Source organism: Nyctibius grandis, chromosome 3, assembly GCF_013368605.1.
Source record: "Nyctibius grandis isolate bNycGra1 chromosome 3, bNycGra1.pri, whole genome shotgun sequence".
Lineage (NCBI taxonomy): Eukaryota > Metazoa > Chordata > Aves > Nyctibiiformes > Nyctibiidae > Nyctibius > Nyctibius grandis.
Genome location: NC_090660.1, coordinates 30043830 through 30067408, shown reverse-complemented (window position 1 = coordinate 30067408; position 23579 = coordinate 30043830). Strand labels below are relative to the sequence as shown.

Here is a 23579-nt window from a genome sequence, read left to right as displayed (position 1 = left end):
TGCTGGCTAGTGGCTGGAGAGTAATGAAATTTCCTCAAGAGAAGATCAAGACATGCTATTTTAAAGGAAATGGCACCTAAGGGTGAAGGAGTCAGTGAAAAAAATCCCATAACCCCTTCCTTTGTGAGTATGTGGCCTAACAATTTTGAATTGCTACCAATGGTTAAGAAAGTGAGTAAGAAAAAGCACATACTGGAGTTTCCACTGTTTAAAAAAACTGAAAATCAAACAAAAATTGAAGCTTGAACAAGGAAAATACTGGATGAAAAGAAGTCTTACGCCACACAAACGCACACGCTCAAACACATACACTCACATGCACGCAGAATACTATGCATACATGGACACACATAAGTAAGAATGTGTATTTGTATGGTAGGTTCTTGGAAATAGACATTCTTAGCAAATATGGATGACAGATCAATTGTAATTTATTTTCTTTTAACACTGTATCATCATAAAGAAAACTGGTATAAATGAAAAAATCTATTTCAAATATCTACATCTAAAATTTTAGGCAGTGAAAAAGCACTTCATTGACAAGGAGTGTGGAATGATGAATGTTAATTGTCAGAAACTGCTGAATGCCTTTTTTTTTAGTTGCCACAAACAAATTCACATATCAGAACGAACAATACTGCTAAATATTCCTTTTTGTTTTTTTGATTTTTTTTTGAATTTTTTTTGTTAAAATGCACCGGGGAAAAGAAAACAAAAACCTGGAAATTCATACATCTTTCAAAATTTGAAATTGAAGCAATATTTAGAACCATAGATGAAGAAACACTGTGGCATTGGTGTAATATACACAATGCACTTGTTGTTTTTTTTTATCTGTAATGTACATCAAATACTTTACAACAATGCATTAACAAAAGGCAAGAAACATCTTGCTGTACAGAGGAAACCCCAAATGCAACTTGAAGCCTAGATTCACAATGAATGAGGATATTAAACAAAGTGTGAGAAGCTGTTCCCCATAAAGTATGTACGCTGCTCAGTTACTTGTGCTTAACTCTTGACTCACATCCACTGTCATGTTCTCCCTCCTTCCTTCAGCCACATTCAACATACAGCACCGAACTTTAGACTCTACAGGCCAACAGTAAAGTTGCCCCACACTGTAAAATATATATATGTATATATATATTTCTTTCTAATTGCTCCCAGGTTTAGCTTTCATATCTTTTAGCCTTCTAAAAAAATCTCTTAATTTTTTCCATACTGGTTATCTGGGCCTTCCTACGGAACAGGCTTTAACAAACTAAATTTGCAGGAAAAAAATGTCTTGTGGTATGCATGCACATGCACAGTTCCTGGAGCTTTTGTATCTGCCCAAGTCTCAAACCCAGGAGTCGGGAGAGGCTGGATAGTGGCTTGTTTCATAGTTAAGTTCGCTATAGGGACGAGCAGCTGAATAGAAGTCGACGTAGTTGCCAGTTGACTTTAGTCCCAGGTGCATGTTGTATTCACTTGCAGGTGGACGATGATGCACTTGGTCCTCAAAGAAGGACTCATCATAGTTTCTTGTTGAATTCTGAAACGGCTGATATGGTTCATAATCTTTTCTGCTGGGCTCCTGTGGAACTGGCTGTGTTGAAACCTGGAAGATAGTTAATACCCACAGCTTGTTAGATACAACTTACCATGGGCAACAAGAGGGAAGAAGGAGTAATTCTCACTATGTTTATCATGCTGGAAATATAAAGTTTATCTTTGTAATCTTAACATCTGCTCAAGGTATTGCTTGGTAGTGAATTAATTCCACATCTTTGCCTTGTCATAACATTTCTTTACATTTCTTTATTTAATATTGCTATTAAATACATTTATTATTTAATGTTATTGCTGCTAACAGATGCTGGTTTATTTAAAAGTAACTCAAATCTGGATCTGAGCAGTGTAGCTTACAGTTACTTTTGTAACTATAATCTGTGTATAACTTCATGACTATTTTGCAGCTATATAATGCAAACACTGGTGGCCAAACCTGAGCCTTGAAGAACTTGAATGGAAGCGATAAACACTCCAAAGATACTAAGAATTTTGCAGCTGCCTTTGCCACAAGTGAGAGTTAGGGTGACACTATATCCTTAAGAACCATTTATAGTCTTCAGGGCACTGACATGAGAAAATTTCAAGCTAAGTGCCCTGAAATGAGTTCTTCTGCTACTGCTAAGCTGGACCATCTTCTTACCACCTCCTCAACATTTCATGTTGGCAATATTGTGTTGTTGCTACATTCCAGCAAGTTGTCTTGAAGCTGAAATATTTATGATATGCAGTAAAAAATCTCAGGAGGTCCCTTAACCTAAGTTTGCCATCAAGTTTTTTGCAGACAGCCCTAGCAAGTCTCTGTTTTTATAGTTGGGACTTCATTAAAATCTGAAATTTATAAGCATTTTTTAGGTGTCTTAGTGGAACACTACCTTTCACTCTATGTCACCTCTATTAAGTCTGGGCAGACTTTGTGACTGCAAAATGACACAGCTTTTCAGTCCTCAGATGCGCATATTGGGAATATTGATGCTTACACGTCAGTGTCAGAAGACTCTTTGCAGATCCTGCTGACCCTGCAAGAGCTAGTAGTGCTCCTTCAAGAAGAGAGGAACAGTTGCAGTGCTATGTCCCAAACTCTGTGATACTCTTTCAAAGTATATCTGTATTGGACTTTATGCATCGAGTGCAAAAGGCTGTCCATGTCCTTTAACAATCCCACAAGTAATCTTACAACACGGGGCCCAATATTAGAACAGCTCAAGGGAGCATAACTACTCTAGTTTCTATTTCTAGTACTGCTGTCAAGGTGTATAGGACCTTGAGCCCCTCATTTCATTTCACATATTCAAACAGAAGTGTTTAATTTTGGACACAGGAAAAAAATTCTACATGAAACAACCTATTTATATGCCAAAAAGTTAGAGACTGTCAAGTTTTGAGTAGAAAATAGGGGACCGAAATAGTATTTCTGGTATCTTCTTAGCTAAAAGCATTATTTCTGATATGTCAATCGTAGACCTGACATTTCATTGAGAAAGCAAGTGGGAAAAGGTGGAAAATTGGTTTTGGTGTATGGTGTTTTCTTTTTTTTTATTTTGTTTTGTTTTCACTTAAACTCTCAGCTCAAAAATCAAATTAGTTGATTCATGACTGCAGTTAGAGCACACCTACTGTTACAATACCTCATACCCTTATTTTCTCTAAATACTGTGTTAATTAAAAGGGCTTCATCTCCTCAAATGCAGTAAAAGCAGAAACACCTTAATGCATTGAACAGGCTCACACAAAGAAGGAATATGGTGCACCACAGGAAATACTGGCTAATTAGAAAGCAAAACCAATAAAGAGAAATGGGGACACGGAGTATCAGAAACTCACTTCACCTTAAGTTTGTGGATTAAAACCGAAATATCAGGCTCTTAAATTGAAAGTTCAGGCAATCTAGTAAAAATTTTCAGAGAAAAATCTTTGTTATCCATTTTACTAAATATTCATTTACCTGTCTGACGCTACTAATGGTTTTAAGTGCTTTTCCTAAATGGTTTTTGGTCTCATTTCTCTAGTTGAAAAATGCTGCAACTTTTGCATATTACACAGAGAAGTTGTGAAAATATTAGAGTTGTGATAATTAAATTCAAAGTAACATCACACACAATGACGAAACAAAAGCTTACGGGTGCAGAAAAATGTCTGTTTCCCAGGGACTGAGGAAATACTGTAGTGGAAATACCAGCTATATGAATGCCATACATGTCCATATTGCAACTTTTCCTGTGAGTGCATTAGCTTGGCACCCATGCTGCCAATTACATTTTTGTAGAGGCTACTCTATCCAGACGTACTTATCGCTTTCTGGTTTTCAGGGACAGGACATTTTAAAAGATTCTCAAAGGTCTAGACTGAATGGCTTGGATGTATACACGTGAGAAAGTGTCCTTGCTGATGAAATGCTACATCTTCTCCTGACCATGCCCCAATGCATACATTAAAAAGAACCAATCAAAAAGCCTTGTTACAATCATGCTTCTAGAGTGACTAAATGGCAGATCTGAGAGCTTTTGCTACATGTAAGTGTAGTGTACACATCCCTGCAACAGATACAGGGGATTCTTTCTCCAGCACTGTTCAATACTTGAGTTTCTGCTAGGATGCCTTAGCACATCAGCCGTGTGGTGTCAGCAGTAGTGCTGAATTTTCTATACTCAAAGTAATAAGATGAGACTGGACTTAATCAAATTAATTGGCACAGGACATCACGAGATACCAGAGCCAGCAGAAGTTCCCATTAACATTAGCTTGGCTTTTGTAGTCTATGCCACACATATCCAGAACTTTAAAGGCATTCAGGTCTCAAGCTGCTCTTGATTTCATTATGAGTTACAGGCTTAAACACCTTAGACAATTCTTGTGCATATGCCATCTAGAACAGTAACATTTTAGTCTTTTTACTTACCTGGTTATGTTTGATATCTTCAGCAGGTGCACCATACGAATTCCTGTACAAAGTTGAGATTCCAGTGTTCTGAGCTGGGAGAGAAAAAAGGAAGGAAAAAGCAGGTTTACCAAACATACTTCTTTGGCCTCAAAATGAATTCTGAAGGCTTCAGTAAGTACATTATACAGCACCTGTTTCCCATATAGAAAAATCTTTAAAAGCATCTGCAGACTTCTATTTTCTCTTCCTCCTACTGAACAGCCATAATCTTTGCTTTGGTTCACGTGCATATACATGGTATACACTTATTAATGGTAACAGGCACTATGTCATGTTCATACCAATCTTGTGCACTTCACATATAAATCAACAAAATAGTTTCATATACAGATAACATTCAGTAATATATTTCAGGTTTTATATGGGATTTTATAGCACACATACACTAAACAGGTAACAGTTGTAAATATCGGGATTAAGAAACATTTCATTCCTTTCACTTCAGTTGGATGATGTTACACCAAATCCTGGATTATTTATCCTACAGTGCTTTTGCTATATGGTGAAATTATTCATGGAAAAACTGATTAAATGCAACTGAAAAATGAGATATGCAAAAAAAGTAATATGTAGTTATACTGAAGAGGTCTGGTCAAGATAGTCTTAAATCCATGAACTGCTGTCACTTTCTTCTCATATGTCCTAATACTAAAATGCATGGACAAAACTGAGCGATGAGTTTGAAATTAGAAGTAATTCTAAAGACAAAGATAACATCATGTGGTTTTGCAAAAATTTATTTCTCACCCTGCCCCAGAAAACCACATAAAAAGCTAAGGACTTTCCCCGCAAAGCTGACTTCACTGATCACTTTGATTTGGCTATCCAGCTGAAGCTTAGTTTGCTGGTAGAACTAAAATGATTGTAGTTATTTCTCATATTTGAAAGAATATGAGGGTAGTATTTTGTGCTGCTGCTGTACACTGTTCTTACTGGGCATGTGTTATTAACTTGCCAGACATTATAACCAATGATTTGATGCTGTCATGAGGACCCTCATTACAAAAGCACGTGCTTGGAAGTAAAAATCAAGTAGTTGCAAATCAGAAACACCAGTGGAACTAAAACATTTTGCTCACGCCAAGTTCTCTCAGGTCTCTGTGCAATGGTATAAAACCTGGAGGGACCAAGAGTTCATTTTAATACCCTCGCAACTTGAAACCTTTGAGGGTGAGGACTGAGCATCAGAGCTGAAAGTTGGGTATGGGATCCATGCTAGTCACGTCACTAAGAACGACAGTTACTGAAGAAGTAATCACTCTTTCTTCCTTTGGCAACCTGCTAGCATGGACCCCAGCATGTACAACTGCCTCTATCTTTCCCCCAGCCACTGCACCCTCTCTGGAAAAAGGAATGGCACAGTGTTTAGTCAAAGCTGACTATAATACGCCAATTCTGATCTTCACATCTGTTGTGGGTTCCATGCTGAGGGTATACTTTTTGTCAGAGTTTGGTGCACTGTTCCATGTTGCTGCTTTACAGATCTCAGATGGGGTTCTTAAAGATCTCCAGCATGTTCTTCAAATAGGATAATGACAGGGCTTTTATAGTGGGGCCATGAGCCCTAACAGCTGGAAAAAAGAGATTTTTCACTTGATAACCATTAACTAATGGGGATAAAAACCTTCTTGTTTCTTGAAAAGCTGGATGCAGTTACTGAGACAGTGCACAGTCCTGTGTAGGAAATGGGGAAGAGCTCTGGAGGTCTCCAAAGAGTGCAGCAGGATCCCTTCTTTGAAGGTGGGAAAAATACAAACTCTAGTAACAGATGATGATTGGTCTTTTCCAGTGGTAGGTAGTCTTAATTCTGCCTGTCTGCCAATAGGTGGTAACAGAGGAAATGATGACTGCTTGAGTAGTTTGTCTTTGGCCACAGATGTTAATACCGAAGGGTCAATCTGCAGAGGTTCTCTCCACTCAGGCTGCATTTTGTCACCAAACTTGAGTGATGTGTGAGACTTGACTGTTATTTCAGAGTTTTTTATATTCCAGCTGCATCCTCTCTGTTTGTTAGCATTTGAAAATCTCCCTGACGATGACAGTCTTTGGTATAGGAGTCTGCATCAGCATTGCTATTTATGGAGCATCTCATGATGGCATGACTCTGAGTAGTACAATTGCCAGACCTTTCCTTGATACCATCTTTTTTTATGCTTTTTTTGGAGTTTTTTTGCTTGTCCTACAAAGTGCTAGAAGAAGCTGGGTTATACAAATTTCTCTTCTCAAGATCTACAGATACTCAAATTTAGTGTTTCAGCTATCCATTTTCTTAAGTTCTACTTCTTGAAAAAAATGGAAGTGATATTCAGTCTGTTGTACTCTCATAAACAGGGGAAGAACTTCTTGTAACCGTTTTGTTTTCATGTATATAAACTGCAAGATAAGCAGGGTTGAAGTTTCATGCATGCAAGTTTTTAGTCAGGCATGACTGAACATATTCAGTCCAGACAGGACAATACTGTTCATGGTTGGTTGATGTCAAGAATAAAAGATTGGTATAAGGTGCAACATCTGAGGGTTTTATGAAGACTCTAATGAAAAATAGCAAACTGGACACACGCTAATTTATATGTTGTTCCTACAGGCAATTAGAGAGACTTTAAGGAGGGTCATGACCTTTCCATCTTTTTACAGGTATAGAAAAAGGCACATGGTACATATGTGCCACTAATAGCCATGACTATTATAAAATCAGAAATAGTTCAGAGTTGGTGCACAGCTGTCCAATGCTCTACTGTGATATTTGCACTGATGTGCTCAGAATTGTAACATGCCAGGCTGAAGACTTACAGTCTCTCAGATCACATATTCTGCCATGGAAAAATGGATAGTTTCATCTTATGAAAATAGCTGCAAGGTCTGCGTTGCTGATTTCACTGCAGAGATGTGGATACAAATTCACAAGTCTAAAATGCAATGAAAATGTAGTTTTCTTTTCTTAATGTAATAAAAAGAAATACAATGACACATCAAATGCTTGGAAATGAATGCCAAGAGTTCAAGAACAAGAAATCTTGGCTTAGTCTAGCTGGGAGGCTGAGATAATTCTGTCTCTGGAGGAAATGTAAGTCAAGCAATGTAGCTGCTAGCAATGCATGCAGCCCCTCTCCAGTACCTGCTTCTGAACACGCAGGTGGCATCCCTGGGAACTCCATTCCCGCTCTGCCATGCTTCAGTGAGCAGCTGACTCTTGCTGTCCAAAAGCAGAGGGCAAATATGAAAGAAAGAAGGAAGAGAAAGAGCTAGATGAATGGGCAGATATTGTGTGGTTAGTATCTGATTTTTGCTGTTAATATTGTATATGTACCATCATAGTAAAATTATCAGAGAGAAAGAGAGGTTAATGAAATAATTTTCTTTTTTAAAACATGGCAAGAGAAGGGAAAGGAGTACAAGGAGCAAGAGATGGAGATTTTCCAGCAGCCACACTTTCTTAAAGAGATGTGAAAATTGTAGCTGCAGATGAAATGATTTGAGGAGAGATGAGTGTGTGTATGTGTGTATTTTATGCAGTATCTAAACATCAGCACATGATAGTACTGAAGAGGTACTTCTTACTAGGCAAAATTGTGAAGGTTCTAAAATGAGTACTATGATCAACCTGCAGTACTTTGTGGTTGCATTGCATAAAGAACATTATAGAAAAATACCTTCCTTTTTTCTCCCTGTTCAGTTTTCAAGGTAATACTGGTTAAAAAAAAAATATATATATCATATAGTTCCCCACGGCAGTTTTCTGCAAAGCTGACAACGGCTTTGAAAATTACGTCACTCGGTGGTTTATGCGACAAAGATATCACTGACCAAAGCTGTCCCCATATATGCCAGTCACTTGATTCATGGTTCAACATTCAGCTTTCAGTTCTTGTAAGTACTTAATCTGAACATATTTACACACACTTTGAAATAACAAGGTGCTAGCCTTTTGCCCTCACAAACACAGACTGATAGTAAGAAAGGAAAGCTCAGCTGGACAGGTAGTCATCCTCATCTGGTATTGCATAACCTGCTTTATCTGCTATAAGCATGAGGACTCCATTTTCTAAAATTTAACTCAAGACAGTAACGGAAAATGCTTCTGTGCCTCACAAATCTCAGCTAACAGAGATCATTACCTGTTACTACCATTGCCACCTTCCTGCACGGTGAAAGATGAGGTAAGGGCATGAGAAAAGATTACAGTGTATTATGATTTCTTACAGTAATAATAAGTTCAAGTAGCCCGAGGATCTGTAGCTATTGTAGCAGATGATGGTGGCTGGTTGTGTTCTGAATGTGCAGGGACTTGCAAGTAAGTTTAAATAAGAAAAGTATAGATAGATAATTGATTCTTGATAACCAAAAGAAACTAAATTAATCAGAAGGTGTTTCTGCTGGTGGAAGCAAAGATACAAGGTGCAGACTGTGATACACATATTAGTTCAGCAAGGGAACTAACAAAGTAAAAGCAACTTTAGAGTAGCAGTCCTATGATAGTATACAGTAAGCTTATCTTTCCTGTTCTGAAGGAACACAAAATGGCATAAATAACTTTATCACATGCACTTATAGTTCCCATTTTTTTTCAAAGGAATATAATAGTTTTTGTCTTAAAAATATACTTTAGGTGATAAAATTTTATTATTGGTTATTATTTTCTACAGAGAAGATGGATAGTAAATATACCATGCATCATAAACCTGTGGAGGGAAGAGGGCAATGAGAACTTTGATATTGTTCCTCTATTTCTTAGCTGTCCTTGTGAAATCAATATAAGTTACCATCTTCAGCCAAACTGTTTACTTCATAGATTCTCCATTTTTCCCAGAGGTTTCCTGACAACTTCCCACAATGGCAAGAAGCCAACATTTCTACTTTGAAAATTCATCAAAAAACCTTAATTTCAGTCCCAGCCAAGAGGTCATAAAATTTTTTAAGTATAAAGTGAGAAGAGCTTTGGAGAAGAGCATGGAGACAGTCATGGATAAGTTGGGACTACAGCTGTGGCTCTACGTTCTGTGTAAACCTGTAAGTCAAAGAAAGCTTTGTGTAATACATCAAATTGGCACAAAATACAAGAGTAGCTCAAAATATGTATATGCCAGGTGGAACCTGAAAAAACATTTATCTAAGTCCCATAGGCTCTTTGGATATATTAGCTGCAATGCATTGTCTGATGCACAAAATGAAATACAGGCATTGCGATGAACTTGCTACACGAACTTATATTAGACCATACAAGTAAAGTCAAAATGTCTCACAAAATCACAAATACTGATTTTATATTGTTCTTTAATGAAACATTTATTTTATGAGCTACAAATATGTTATACAAATTTCATGTTGAATGTTGACAATTCAGACTCCTTCTGTCATTTTCTCTTGTTCTTAAAAAGGTGTCTAATTTGAGCTCAGACCAAATAAGGAGAGACTTGGTGACCTGAAAGACAGAGAAAGTGATTTGTTAATTTCATATTCATTTGTACAATGGTCATGTAAGATTGTGAAATATTATTAAACTTTTCAGTTTTATTTTGGTTTTGATTTTTCTCACTGAGCTCAGTAGCTGGAAAAATAGTCGAGAGCTGAGCATAATGCTGAGAATTTTGAATTTCCTTACTAAAAGCCCACCCAAAAGATCAATAAGAAGAGACAAAATACAAGCAGATATTAAAGGAAAACACGATGCAAAAATCAAAGTGGAGCAAAGGTTGCTGGGTAAGTAGAAACATCACGATCTGATAATTATATCGAAAGTGAAAGGAAACAAGGGAAACAGGAATGGGAGAAGAAAAACACTACAGTAAAAGACAAAATGAAAAGGGATGGGGAAAAAGAAATCCCCAATTTTTTTAAAGTGTGGAGAGAGACAAGACTCTGCAAGGAAACACAGATTTTCCACATGGAAACCCTTTTTATTTGTGAACCTTCTGATATAATCTGGTAGTCTAAATTCGCAGATATAGCTAGAAAAAAATAGTAATGTTTCTGCCTTTTCAGTCTGCTGCTCTTACTCCTGAGATTGCCACTTCATGAACCCTTGACAAAGTGCTGAAAAAAAATGCAGTCCTGTCCTTCACAATCACAGAAGTAAGGACCACTGAAGTGCTTTAGAGAACCACCTTGTGCAGTGACTATGAAACACTCAAAATATTACAGATACATAAAATGCAGTACCTTTACTGAATCTGCTGCAAGCTCATGTAGTGCGCTGCGGATGCTGTTCAGGACACTCCTCATTTCTGTGGTTTCCAAATGCTCTTGAATGTCATTCCTCTTCTTCAGATTTTCACTTTCATGCTAATTAATGTTCCGTATTGCATTTTCACACAAATTCAAAGGCTGGCCTTTAGGTTTTCATTACACAATAGCATATAACACAGTAGATGTAGTATGAGTATCATCATATCCTAAATACGGTCTTGAAAGCTAGTATGGATGGCCCAATACTGAGTCAGCATGATACTGGTGTCCCCAGTGAGCTGAAGAACGCAAAGACAGCCCATTCTGGCATCCTCTGAGCAAGACCTCTACGGAGGGCGTGGAAAAAGGTAACAGGCATTCAGAAAGTGCAGAGTGACTCCTCCATGTGATTTCTTGCTTGCCCTGAGGTAGCACTTGGAGGAGAGGACACCATGATGCTCGGCACTGTATAAATGTACGAAAATGTTCATCAGAGCTTATATAAGCCTGTGCAATGGTGACGGGGACCAACGCATATTTTGCAAGAGACACAGCAGTAGGCAAAGCACTCAAAATTTTATAATTACTGAAATGCTAACAGGTAATGAGCTCACTAGGGGAGAGAAGCTTTCAGTGAAACCTGCAATAGATACCATAACATACACAGAGAAAACTGTTCCATTTACACCAGCCCAGCTGAGAAAGTAACAGGGATAGACTTTCGAAAATGCTACCGAATTTCCTAGGAATGACTGACATGTGAAATAAGCTAACTGGTCCCAGAAAGCCATTCCCTGCAAAAGGCAGATGTTAGGGATCACCGCACCTGCTCTAGCATTGTCTTGTTTCAGAAACAATGCTAGTTAATACAAGGTGGATTTACTCCTTTCTGAAATGAAAACAAAATTAAAATTGAAAAGAAATATAAAATTGCTTTTAGAGCCTTTCCTCTGTGAAGAAACATGGTCTTCACAAATCATCAGTTGTATTTCTCCAGGTGGCTAAAACTTTGGCATCAACCAAAGCAGGCTGATTCTTTTCTATAGTACAGTTAACTCAGCCAAGCCTATAACAGCAATGGTCTATCACAGCTGATTTTTATACATGCTATGCAATCATAATCTCACCTGTCATGGTGTCTTTCCTAGAAGTGTGTTCTCCCTTATTTCCATGGTAAGTGGCATTTGTTCCAGTTGATTCATAGTCTGTTTTTCTTTCTTTTAGGCTGATCATTTCCCGAGGTGAGGCTGGGGCACTTGCTAGATCATAAAAATGGATTTATTTTTTCTCACCACATATGACTGAATGTAGTGTTTAACTCTAGAGTAAACATTTTAGTACAGGTTATATTCGTTAGCATACTAACATTAAGCTGTTTGAAGAAACACTACCCCATTATGTAAGAAAAGGTGCTGTTATTTCAAATACAGGACAAATGTATTCATGGGACAATCAACTCCAAACATCATATTCTCTCTGAACGTTTTATTTTTTTCACTTACACTCAACATCGAAGATGATCATTACGAAAAAGGTACGATAATAAGGATTTTTTTCTCCCCCTTTAGCTTTTTTATTTATTTAACTTGTCAAAACTTTCTGCTCTAGGCACTTCCATTTTTTTTTTCTCAAAATGGCTAATTTATTTCTGTTGAAAAGAACATTAACTTTCAAGTGTGTGGAAAAACCCTTATAAAATAGTTTCCTCCCTTCTCTGTTGAAAATAAACAAACCTATTAAATGATTCTAATGGGGATGGGAAGAAAAGAAAGGTGTGTTTCATAGAAAACATATAGAATGGCTAACACTTAAAGGTAATTCAAATAATTTCTCTGTCTTTAAATAGCTATGTATGAACAACTGGCATTAAACCAACAACTGCTACTTTAAGGTATCATTAAAACTAAATCCTTCATCACTGATAATCATGGTATGGCTAAAAAGAGGAAAGTATGAGATGACTAGGAGGAGAACTGGTTTTGTACTTGATTCTCACGCACTGGAAAATGTGAAGGTGATCACTGGCACTGATCATGAAGAATTAGAGCTTGCAAGGCTTAGTAAAAGGAGAAAAGCAGAGCAAAGAATAATGGCTTTCAAGTAAAATGACTTCAAGGTAGTTAGGTGTTGGTAGATACAATGCACTTTCTCTGTAGTGGAGGGAAGGGGAAGGAGTACAAGGTGAGTGGCAGGGCACCCCAGAGCCTCGTGAAGGCAAAGTGGTACAAAACCAACTAAAGTGCTGGTGCTTACTTCCACTCCCTCTCCTTCCTCCACCCAGATATTTGGTATGTCAAAAGAATCTCAAAAGCAGTAACAATGTCCTTGCTTAAAAAAAAGGGAAGAAAAAAATTTAAAAACGAAAACAAGCTCATTTGTGAAGCCTGATCGTGAGTTATGTCTTTCAGCATCTCTAAATTATGTTACACTGTTTAGTTAAGGAGCAGGGAAGCACTTGTACTTAATTAAGGAGCAGGGAAGCACAAGTGATGTTGAATTCTGCTTAGATTGGTTCTGCTGGCCCTGGCCTCTGAATTTACAGAGCAAATGTGGGTCAGATGGTTTTTCTTATGAAGCCTTTAGAATTGGGGATTGCTTTTAAATTGCTTGTCATGAGTGATGTAATTCTAAAGCTGATAATCCAGTAGATATAAAGAAACATGGCATTAAATTACCAAATCAGCTAATGGCGACTTGAGTTTAATAGGGAACAAAACAGAATGCAAATGTTGAAAAAGTTGCTAACACAGGAAGGCATTTTGTTTCACATACTCTGGTAATGCTTCTAAGCTCTCTGGTCGTTTGAACAAAATTGACTGATAAAGACAAAACCATCTCTCTTTGTTCCCTGTGGGAATTATCTATCTCTTCCCATGTGAGAACAATTGCTTTCTGGCAAGTGTTAGAATCCAGAAGTGCCTTCTTTCACAGTTTTTACTGGAAGCAGACATAAAATCATTGGTTGACATTTGACTGAAAAGTGATATCAAGGTTTTCTGCTCTTATTCTTCAAGGACACAGAAAAGAAGACAGAGCTCTCGACGCTAGTTAAAGCATCTTATCACCAAGTCTTAAGGGTGGATGGGACACTGTGAGTCATTTACTTCAACTCTTTACCCTGAGGTAGGATCCAGTATACCAAAATAATTCTTGACAGATTTTCATCTAAAACTAAAGATCTCTACTGACAGAGACCACATAACTGCTCTAAGCAGTCTGTTCCAGTGCTTTGTTTCCCTACTGTTAGGAAGTGTTCCCTGATATCTAGCCTGACTCTTTGCTCCTTGTTATTTCCATTTGTCTGCTATGAAAGTAGAGAAGGTTCATGCTGTTCCTCTTCACAGCTGGCTGTTACATGCTTGAATACTTGGTGCGTACCTCTTCCCACTGCCCCCATCTTGGGTCTCTCTTATTCGAGTGAAACAATTACAGTCCATTCAGTGTGTCCTCATATCCTCATTTCTCCATCTCCTGATTCATGTGAGCAAAAATCGCTCCATAATTTCTAAAGAACTTTCGTCTAGCCAGATACTCTCCTTATAATTTATTTGCAAAGGATTGGATCTTTTTTCCCCTTTGGACAGTATCTCCAGTTTCTCAGGATCACTCTGAATTCCAGTAATGTCCTTCAAGGCACGTAAGCCTCTCCCAGGTTTATGCCACCTGTAAAGGTAACAGGCATCCTTTGTATATTATCTGGATCATTAATGAAACCACTGAGGAGTACTGGTCTCAAGACAAACCTCCAGGCAAAGGATTCTTCCATTTTGGCAATAAGCAATATCCATTCTTTGCGAATGGTTTTCAGTCTGTTCTGTATTTACCATACATGACATTTTCTGGACCATTTGCTAGCTTGCCCTAGCTTGCCTATAAAACTCTTGTGTGAAATAGTCTTGCTGATTACAGTAGACTTCATTTACTGATTATTCTTTCCACAAAGCTCTTTAACCATGTTGTAGCAGGAATTCAGGTGGATTTTATACAAACAAATCGTATCGAACCAATGTTTGAATTTGATATGGATAGTACCAGAGAGACAGTAACTTATACTACTATGTAGAAATAGATACTCCTAGAGTTAAGCAGTATCTTATGTTCCTACTATCTTTGAGGTGCTCAGATTGTGATTATTTGTTCCAGCAATTTTCTAGAATGAAGTTAACTGGTCTGTAATTATATTGGCTCTTCTTCCTTGAGAAACAGCCACTATATTTGTCCTTTTCCAGTCTTATAACTGATGATGGCAGTAAGATTTCATGCAAAATTTCTTTATGGATGTTCTTTAAGCAATAGAGTAACAGAAGTGAGGAGACAGTTCTCGTAAGAGACAGAACTAAGATCTCAGGGCCAGATATTTCAAGTGCCTTGTACTTACAGTCAAAATGAGATTTTGGAGAAGAAAAAAAGGAACAAGAGCCCTTTATGGGCTTGTGTAAGGACAGATTTTGAAAACTGAATAGCAGCTCTCACTGTACTTCTGGCTACATTTTCCAATTTCCTCAGTGGTTGTTCTGCAGGACTAAAATACAGCTTCTTGATAATTAACAAAACAATTTTCTTAAAAACAAAAGTACGGCACAATGATGATGGCAATAATCAGTTTGGCCAGTTTTAATCCTGAATTCTTGGTATACCTATGGAATGACAGCATTTCATTGAACAAATAGCAAAAAGCACATTGAAAGGCTGACTGTTTTACTCTGCTTATCTTAAAAGATTTTCACTAGGAATGGTTTTATCTTACCAAGGTACTTTCTACCTTACAATAAGCTGAGGGGAAAACTCCAAGATTTCTGAACAGAAAAATTGATGAACACTGCGGCATAAATTGAGATACTTACATTAATTCATTGTATGGATCATACAGATTTAATGACAGCTGGTGTAAATATGCCATGAATGTTACATGAAGACCTGTAGTCAATCTTTTGTGAAACTTACATATGCATGTGTATACACACTTATATACACATACACATATAATCAGAAGAAAAGCTCACAAAAAGTAATGTGGATCCTTCAACTTCTGCTAAGTATGCAGAGCGGTCATAAACAACATCATAGCAGTTTTCATGACTAGCAAAGTGAGGAACAGAATTTCCTCATGCTGCAAATGGACACCATTGCCCTGAGATCTAGTCAGGTGATCCCAATCAGGAAAATACTGCATGAGATTTCGTAACAAAAAGTTGTGGAATATTCTTTCTGCTGTAAAAATTTACAAGGTGTTAATAAAAAAAAAAATATTCCTGTTTTGAACAGGTAATTCAGGCAAGAGTAAAGGATACATTTTGTGCCCTTCCACTACTGTTGACAACAAATCCGGATGCCAGTGACATTTCTTGAAGAACGAAAATGACAGTGATGGATTACTTCTGTCTTTACTTCAGTCCTGAAAGCCTGGTCTTACCTGAGCGGTTGTTAGGAGACATGCGCACGGGAGAGATGGAGGGTGTGCGTGATGAAGAGTACGGTCTTTGCCGATCCCTTTCTATTGTTGAAGATGAGGCTACAAAGTGATACTGTGACCATCCGTCCTGCAACATCAAACATTGCGAGAGCAGTCAGTGAAAATGCCATACAGTTCCCCATTTCAAGTACAGAGCATTTTCCTCTAGTGTTTTCACTACGTATACACAAGCAAGCTACTATCTTCTTCCTGCCACTGGGTGGCAAATACTCTTAGTGGTGCAGGATATGACGTGCTGACTGTATTGACACACCAGAAGAAAAACTGAAATGCAGAAAGTTCTGTAAAATAACACATTTCAGAATGACTCAAATTAGGAAAACACTGAACAACTTTTTAGGCTATTTGTTTAATAGTTCTGTTCTTTTCCATGCCTCTATTTTCACATTGCAAACAGCATTCTGCCTATGAAAATATTCCAATGAAAATATTCCAAATTTCACAGTGAAAATCAATTTTTGCTTTAAATAATTTCTATCTTAGAAGGAAATTTTGGAGTATGTAGATGGGGAAGTTTAGGATTTGCAAAATTATTGTAACTATTTGGGTATCTATAGTCTAGTTATATTAACTGCCCATTTGTTCACACACGAGGGAAAAAGAATCAATGCATTTTCCTTGTTGCATTTTTCTCCAAGATGTAGAGAAATAAATTCTATTCCTTCTATTTAAAACTGTGGTAATGCTGATGTATTTAAAAAAAAAAACACAACGAAGTAATACAAACACTAGAAACAGCTAGTTCAGAAATAAAAAAGGATAGTTTAAATCATTCATGTTTTGTTCCTGTACCATAATATAATGCAATAATCCAAAATAATGTACTTTACATTTTTAAAAGGATATTAAAAGTAGTTTGGAAGTATCATGAGAGAATAAATTGACTTCTGCTAGTGCTCTTATTAAATGACAGTATTTCAAATGTGTTGAAGTATTGATAGATTTTAACTGTCTTTATCACTGCTTAATGTTAAATCTAAATCAGTAACACAGAGTTTCCCCAGTCTCGCACTGAAGGCATAAGACTTTTAAAAATGCCTGCTTTCTGTTGGGCTCAGTGGAAATCGAGTCAAGCACCTGGCATGGTGCTAAACAAAATTTTTGCAATGAAATGCTGAATAAAAACAATCACAATAAAATATTACAAAAAACAGCTGGAATTTTCCTCTTGCTTACAGAAAAACAAGTCTCCGTTGCGGTAGCAAAGAATATTCCCACCCCCTACCTCAGGCTACTCCAGACGTCCAACCCGGAATCCCACCCCCTCCCACCCTCTGCCTTTGCCCAAGGCATCTGTCTGACTTTGTTCCCTCCACTGAAACCACGGGCACCTGGCTCTCGGAATTGCAAGAGAAAATGGCCTGAAAAATCCCCCTTCCACTAAACTTTTAAGAAGGAAAACTCAGCAAGAGTGTGACACTTTCCCTTTTAAAAACAGCAGGAGGAAAGAAGATACTTATACTTGATGCAGAGGGAAATGTTATAAGCAAATTAGATAGACAGATGTGACACCTCACTACAGATTCTGAATGTCTGCACTCTTTACATAACTCATTTGTATAAACATGCGTGTGTATCAGTTGTAATTTCTAAGGAAAAAAAAAAAGGAAGAGTGAAGTCTGGGCCACAGCTTTCATAGTAGAGTCATGACTTTCCCTAGAGTCAATAGTGAGCATTTGTTTGTCCACAGAGTTCACTCATGTTTAGGACACTTCACTGAACTGCACCTCATATTTCATAACAGTCATATAAGAAAATATAAGGAAGAAGAACACTTAGTTAATAAAAAATAGTAAGAGTAACTCAAAAAAAGAAATAGTTAATCTTTAATACCACTTGCTTAAACCAAAATTTTCTATATCCAATCTTTAATTTCCAACAAGCAGCTTCTACACAAGCTGTGTCCTGCAGCCTAGAGGGAGGATCAATGAGAATGCAAACAAAACCACCTGTAAAGCGCTACCTTCTTAATGTTACATCAAATTGGAAATGAATAGAAATTTTTCAATATATACACACATATATATTATATGTGTATATAATACCTATATATTTTAAAAAGTAACTAATATTTTAAGGTTATAATGAATAGCTTAAGTCCAATAATCTTATCCAAGCATCACAACTGTAAATAACATACTTAGCATTATTTTTACATCTCCTGTTAATAATAACTTGCACGGTGATTTCTCTACTATAAAAATGAAGTAGCAAACATGTGTGAAGCCCATGCCGTTATCCTGCTGAAGAAAAATGGTTCACTTCCTCCTCCTTCTCTGGGGTCAGAAGTTCTTACCAGAAAGGTGACTCTATAATTCACTGTTATAGCTTTCTGATCATTTATTTTCTTTTAAACAGACTGCTGAAGAGAAGATACCAAGAGGACAGACTCTAGATCTGATAAAAGGAGAAGGAATAGACTATTTATTACTGTCTGCCTGCAAAAGGAGAAGACAGCAGCCACGCTTATATAGTGCAAGTCAGAAATGCTTCCAGCTTTGTGGATCTGGATGTATGCATGCCCAGGTACACTGTCCTTTTGCACTCTTGCTTCCCTCAAATAAATCCCTGGTATGTGGGTCAGAAAAAAGTGACTCGAATCTTCCCCTTTCTTCCTGTTGCCTATTCTACCTGTATTGTTTACGTTAATACCCAGACCCTGGTTCTGATGGGAAGTGGATGAAATAAACCCCTGTTATCTGCACGGTCTCATGGACTCTGCAGGAACAGCGCATGACACCAGTTTTTGTTCTGCAGAATATCAACAGATACTTTGTCAACATTGCTTCCTCAGAAACAGCATTGCAAGGTGCCTCAACAGTGAGGAAGCAAAATCCAGCTGTAATTGGAATACTGGCAATACCATTCTTCTGTGTGGCAGATGTTTTTCCTTCTTCTCCTCCCTGCAAATTTTCATTTTCCCTCTGCCAAGAGCAGTGCCTATAGTGAGGTCTTCAAATAAAATCTGCTACAAACTTTCAAGTTTGCAAGCCCGATCAGCTCAACAAAACAAGTCAGGCAGACAATAAACTCTAACACAGGTATTGTGGTGACTTGGCATTGCTTTTGACAAACAAGGCATATTGCTATCACTGTATGACAACCTTCATGATGTCTTTCAACAGCACTATGGGCAGCTCCCAGACCTCACAGTATTTCAAAACCCTAATACTTTAAAGTTATCTATCTTTAGCTCTTGTCTGCCGCAAGGAACAAGCTTCTTTACTTGGAAAGGTAAACAGTTTGTAACAAATCCATTAGAACTATCCCCATCAACAATTCCAAAAGCTATTAGCATTAAATATTGAAACTAATTTTTAAGAGCCTAAAGGGAGTATTTTCAATTTAATGCCGAGATAAATACCACCTGACGTGATGGCTGCTTTCATTAGTTTGTTTCAGCTCTAGTGCCTGTAATGAAATTTAATTAAATTGATTTGGGTACTTAAAGGTACAGTATATAGCAGCGTCCTGCACAGAAGAAAGCTAACTCAAAAGCAAAGTGTGTGAGACTGCATTTCAGAAACCAATTTACCAACCACAAACGTGGTCTAGGAGAGGAAGAATAAGACAAAATGATCTGACAAATTGGAAGGAAATTCAACGCAATTCTGTTACAGAATGGATGTATTTGTTAACTGGCAGCAATTAATTAATAGGTGGCAACTGCACACTACAGGAGAGCACAGAACAATCAGAGTACAGAAATACCACCATATGTCCTTATTGTCTCTTCCAAAGTATCTTCTACTGGGCATTTCTCTATATTGAGAACATAGAATGAATATATGTATTCTCCCTCATTTATACTCCATGAAGTCCACACATTAAAGCTTGACTGGCAGTGACATTTTTCTGATGATACGTTCTTGGGGAAGCTGCGGGGATTAGATTTGGGGTGGGGGTTGGATAAGCACTGTAGAAAACAAAAGTGATATTGTAGTCTCACTGATCACCTTTTACTCGACTTAAAGTGTGAACAGGTCCTTTGTCCTGCTGCTCAACTTTAAGTCATTTTGAAAATAAACAATTTTCTTCAGGCCCATGTAAAGCAATTTTTTTGTCAGGGTGAGTAAACTTACCGTGCCAAACACCTATAGGTATCTTACGAAAATATAATTTGGGGTTTCCACATTATTATTTTTGTGTTTAAAACGTAGGGAAAAAGAGAAAGCAGTTTTCTATTGTCTTTGCAAGAATTCCAAATTTTCAGAACTCTTTGGTAGCGGAGTCCTTGACTTGAGATGATTTGTGGAGGTGGGTGATATCAGACACACCATTTTCTCACTTGTAGTACAGTAACACTATGAGGAGTGAATGAAATTAAGCCCTGATGGGAACTGACACAATGCGGACACAACGGGAAACCAGAGCTCCTGCCTGACGAATTCACAGACGAGAGAGTAAAGGGAGGGGACCAGACACAATGAGGTGGCCAAGCAATGTGTGGTGGTGCTGGGAAGGAGCACCGACATCGCCAGCCTCAGTGCGGTGCGCAGCTTGAATGACCTCATGGCATCCAGTCAGAAAGAAACCCCACGTCAGCTCATGTGCTAATAGCCATGCAGCAAAAATAAGAACAAGCCCTGCCCTCTGACTGATTATGCTGATCAGCTGCTACAAAGACACTGACTTAAAAACCACTCAGTGGTTTAGAAAAATTGTACCGTAGCTGCATGCACATGAATATCTTTCAGTGCTGAAGAGCACAGTCTGCCCTGACTCCTGGCCACTGATGTCCTAACATTGTCAGGAAGAAAGAGAGCAACTTCTCAGAAGCAAAGAAATCCCACTAGGGAAAAGAAACAAAAATGATGCAACAAATCCAATAATGAAATATGAGGAAAAACGTCTTTGAGGGTGACAGAGCACTGGAACAGGCTGCCCAGGGAGGTTGTGGAGTCTCCTTCTCTGGAGATATTCAAAACCTGCCTGAACGCAACCCTGTGCAATGTGCTCTGGGTGAACCTGCTTTGACAGGGGGTTGAACTAGATGATCTCTAGAGGTCCCTTCCAACCCCAACCGTTCTGTGATTCTGTGAAACAGCTAAAACCTGAGAAACTACAGAGAATGTCATGTCCTGCCTCCCCCAAGTTTACAAACTCTCCAACATGCTACTTCTTGCTTCAGGCCTGATCCTCTTGTGACTTGATTTAACAGACATTTTTCCAAATGACTTGAAGCATACAGGACCAGGCTTGTTTCGTCACCCTACTTCCTTATCTGTAAGCCATCATTTTACCGGTTCCAGGAATTAATTGTAATAACAACTGCTCCTATAATGGTAATAAGCTGTAGAAATGTGAAGTTTTGATAGGCAACCAGTTGCAGGAATTGGTAACTAGACCCACCATGGTGTTAGAAGTAGGTGATACAGCAAGAAGGCAAAGTGCCTGTAAGTACATAACGTAGGATCTACTCGCTTTGAAACTCAGCCAGACATTGCTCTGAGTTGCTGGTGTTGCATCTTTCACAAGCTGAAGCACTGCTGTCAGGTTAAATGAAACATCCTGACGGGTGTGCACCAGTGTGACACTGTCTGGAGTAAAACATAAATCTGATGTGAATTAAGTCAAGGCTCATCAGGCTTACACAGGTCTGGGCAATTCTTCACTGGGAATTTGTTGTCACGACACTAATAAGACATAATTTAAATTAGAACTGGATCAAATTATCTATATACATTGACATATGAAAGTTATGTGCGTGACTTGACTGCGGTGAAGAATCTAAAATGGTAACGAGGTTGGGGCAATCCACGTATGTAACTCACGGAGCTCTTAAATGGGATTTTTGAAATAATGTGGTTTAAATGTTCACCAACCACCACACTTAGCATTAGGCTTCACAACCTGGGATCATATTATTTTCTTTTAATACAAGAGGAAGAATAAATACATTTCCCAGTGCTTCTCAACAGAGATACTGAGCCTGACTTCTCTCCCCCTGCCAGCCCCATGGCAGCAGAGGCTAACCACCTCCCACCAATACACCCGTGGGAGGTGGTTAGCAGGCAGGACTTTGCTAGCAGGACTGCTCCCTGCGTGCCACCGAAGTAGGTGACAAGGAGATGTCACCTGTTGAAGGAGAGATGGAGAGACGGCTGTTCTCTAAAAAAGCCCCTGCCTTTGTACTGAAGTGTGTTTACTTTGGAAGAGGAATTTCACCTAAATCGTTACAACTTCAACAACTCCAGAAACACTCCTGAAGAACAAACCAACTAGTTTTAGATAAACTGTCTAATTTAAAACCACAGATGTTCTTTCATTTTTTCTTTGAATTCACAGTGCCAAATCCTATTATCAGTAAATGATTCCTGAAAGGATTGTCCTTTCTGGATTTGCTTGCATTGGCTCCAGGAAAACTCAGAACCAGCAGAGAATTCCTGGGCATTGATTTGCTTTATCATGTATTCTGAATAAATCTGCTTCACTGATGGTTTTTTTACTGCCATCAGCTAAGCTACAAACAATTATAAGCAGAATATTGACATTTTTACTCCTAGGATTTTGACTTCTGCTTCCAAAGTGGAAACTCAAGACATGTTGTGGAACAGCAGGGTAGGGACTGAGCCTGGAAGATCCTGGCATTCTCCCAGCTTATATACCAGTGGTTGCTGTTTGGGTTAAATCCTTTGAACTAGTGCTCCATTAACTCTGCAAGTGGAAATCTGGAGTAATTTCAGTGGCTTCAAAAGACAAAGGGCTGCTGATCCAATTGTCCTGTTTCCCTTCCTCTCCCAAAGAGTTATGAGCCAGGCCCTCAAAATCAGTAAAGTGAAGACATGGATCATTGAAGCTCATCTTAATTTGAGGATTTTAGTATTCATGTTTATAGTCTTATTTCCACAGCTTATGAAAGCCAGAAAACTACTTAAAACAGAGGAATTATTCAAGTTTGAGGGATTTAAAAAAATTATAATAATTTGGAGAAAAGTGCAGGAGTTGCTCGCTGTAGGACCACTTAGCTGAAGTGGTTAAAGGAAAATAGAGTTTGCTTCCTGTGTCTTATGATGATGATGATGGTGCCAGTTACTTACTGGTTACAGGTTACATTGGGAGTACCACACCTGCCGCTGTGCGAGCCTGGGAGGAAGGCCACTCAGTCCTCCCTTGTACAGACGTGACCAAGGGCAGAGGATGGAGACCCCGCTGAGAGCACCAGGGGGGCAGTGCTATCACTCAAGCTAAGGCAAAGAGCAGTGGTGGCTGAGCTAGGCAGGGAAAGACCAAGCCATCTGGGCAGCAGAGCTGTCACTGGAGCAGCCACTTCTCCCAGGGGCCCTCGGTCCCCTGCCTCAGTGCCTGACGCTGGGGGTTGCCTCGCCACTCCCCGTCCAGCGCGGCTGTGTGATACACACATGCACTGCTTCAGTCTCCTTTCTTACAATGAACAGCAGGCTTGACCTCAGCACTTTTCTCCTTTTTACTCTGAATTTCAATATACAA

The 23579-nt window shown here is 38.4% G+C and overlaps 1 protein-coding gene across 1 annotated transcript in view; it reads right to left on the bottom strand.

The window, feature by feature from the left end:
* Positions 1 to 1342: 1342 nt before the first annotated feature.
* Positions 1343 to 23579, bottom strand: part of CTNND2 (catenin delta 2) — a 570838-nt gene continuing 548601 nt past the window's right edge. Inside the window, exons 18-21 of the mRNA XM_068395844.1 lie at positions 16071 to 16197; positions 11785 to 11916; positions 4454 to 4527; positions 1343 to 1603 (exon numbers count right to left, since the gene is read on the bottom strand). Of these exons, the coding sequence (XP_068251945.1) occupies positions 1343 to 1603; positions 4454 to 4527; positions 11785 to 11916; positions 16071 to 16197 (594 nt within the window). The remainder of the gene's footprint in view (positions 1604 to 4453; positions 4528 to 11784; positions 11917 to 16070; positions 16198 to 23579) is intronic.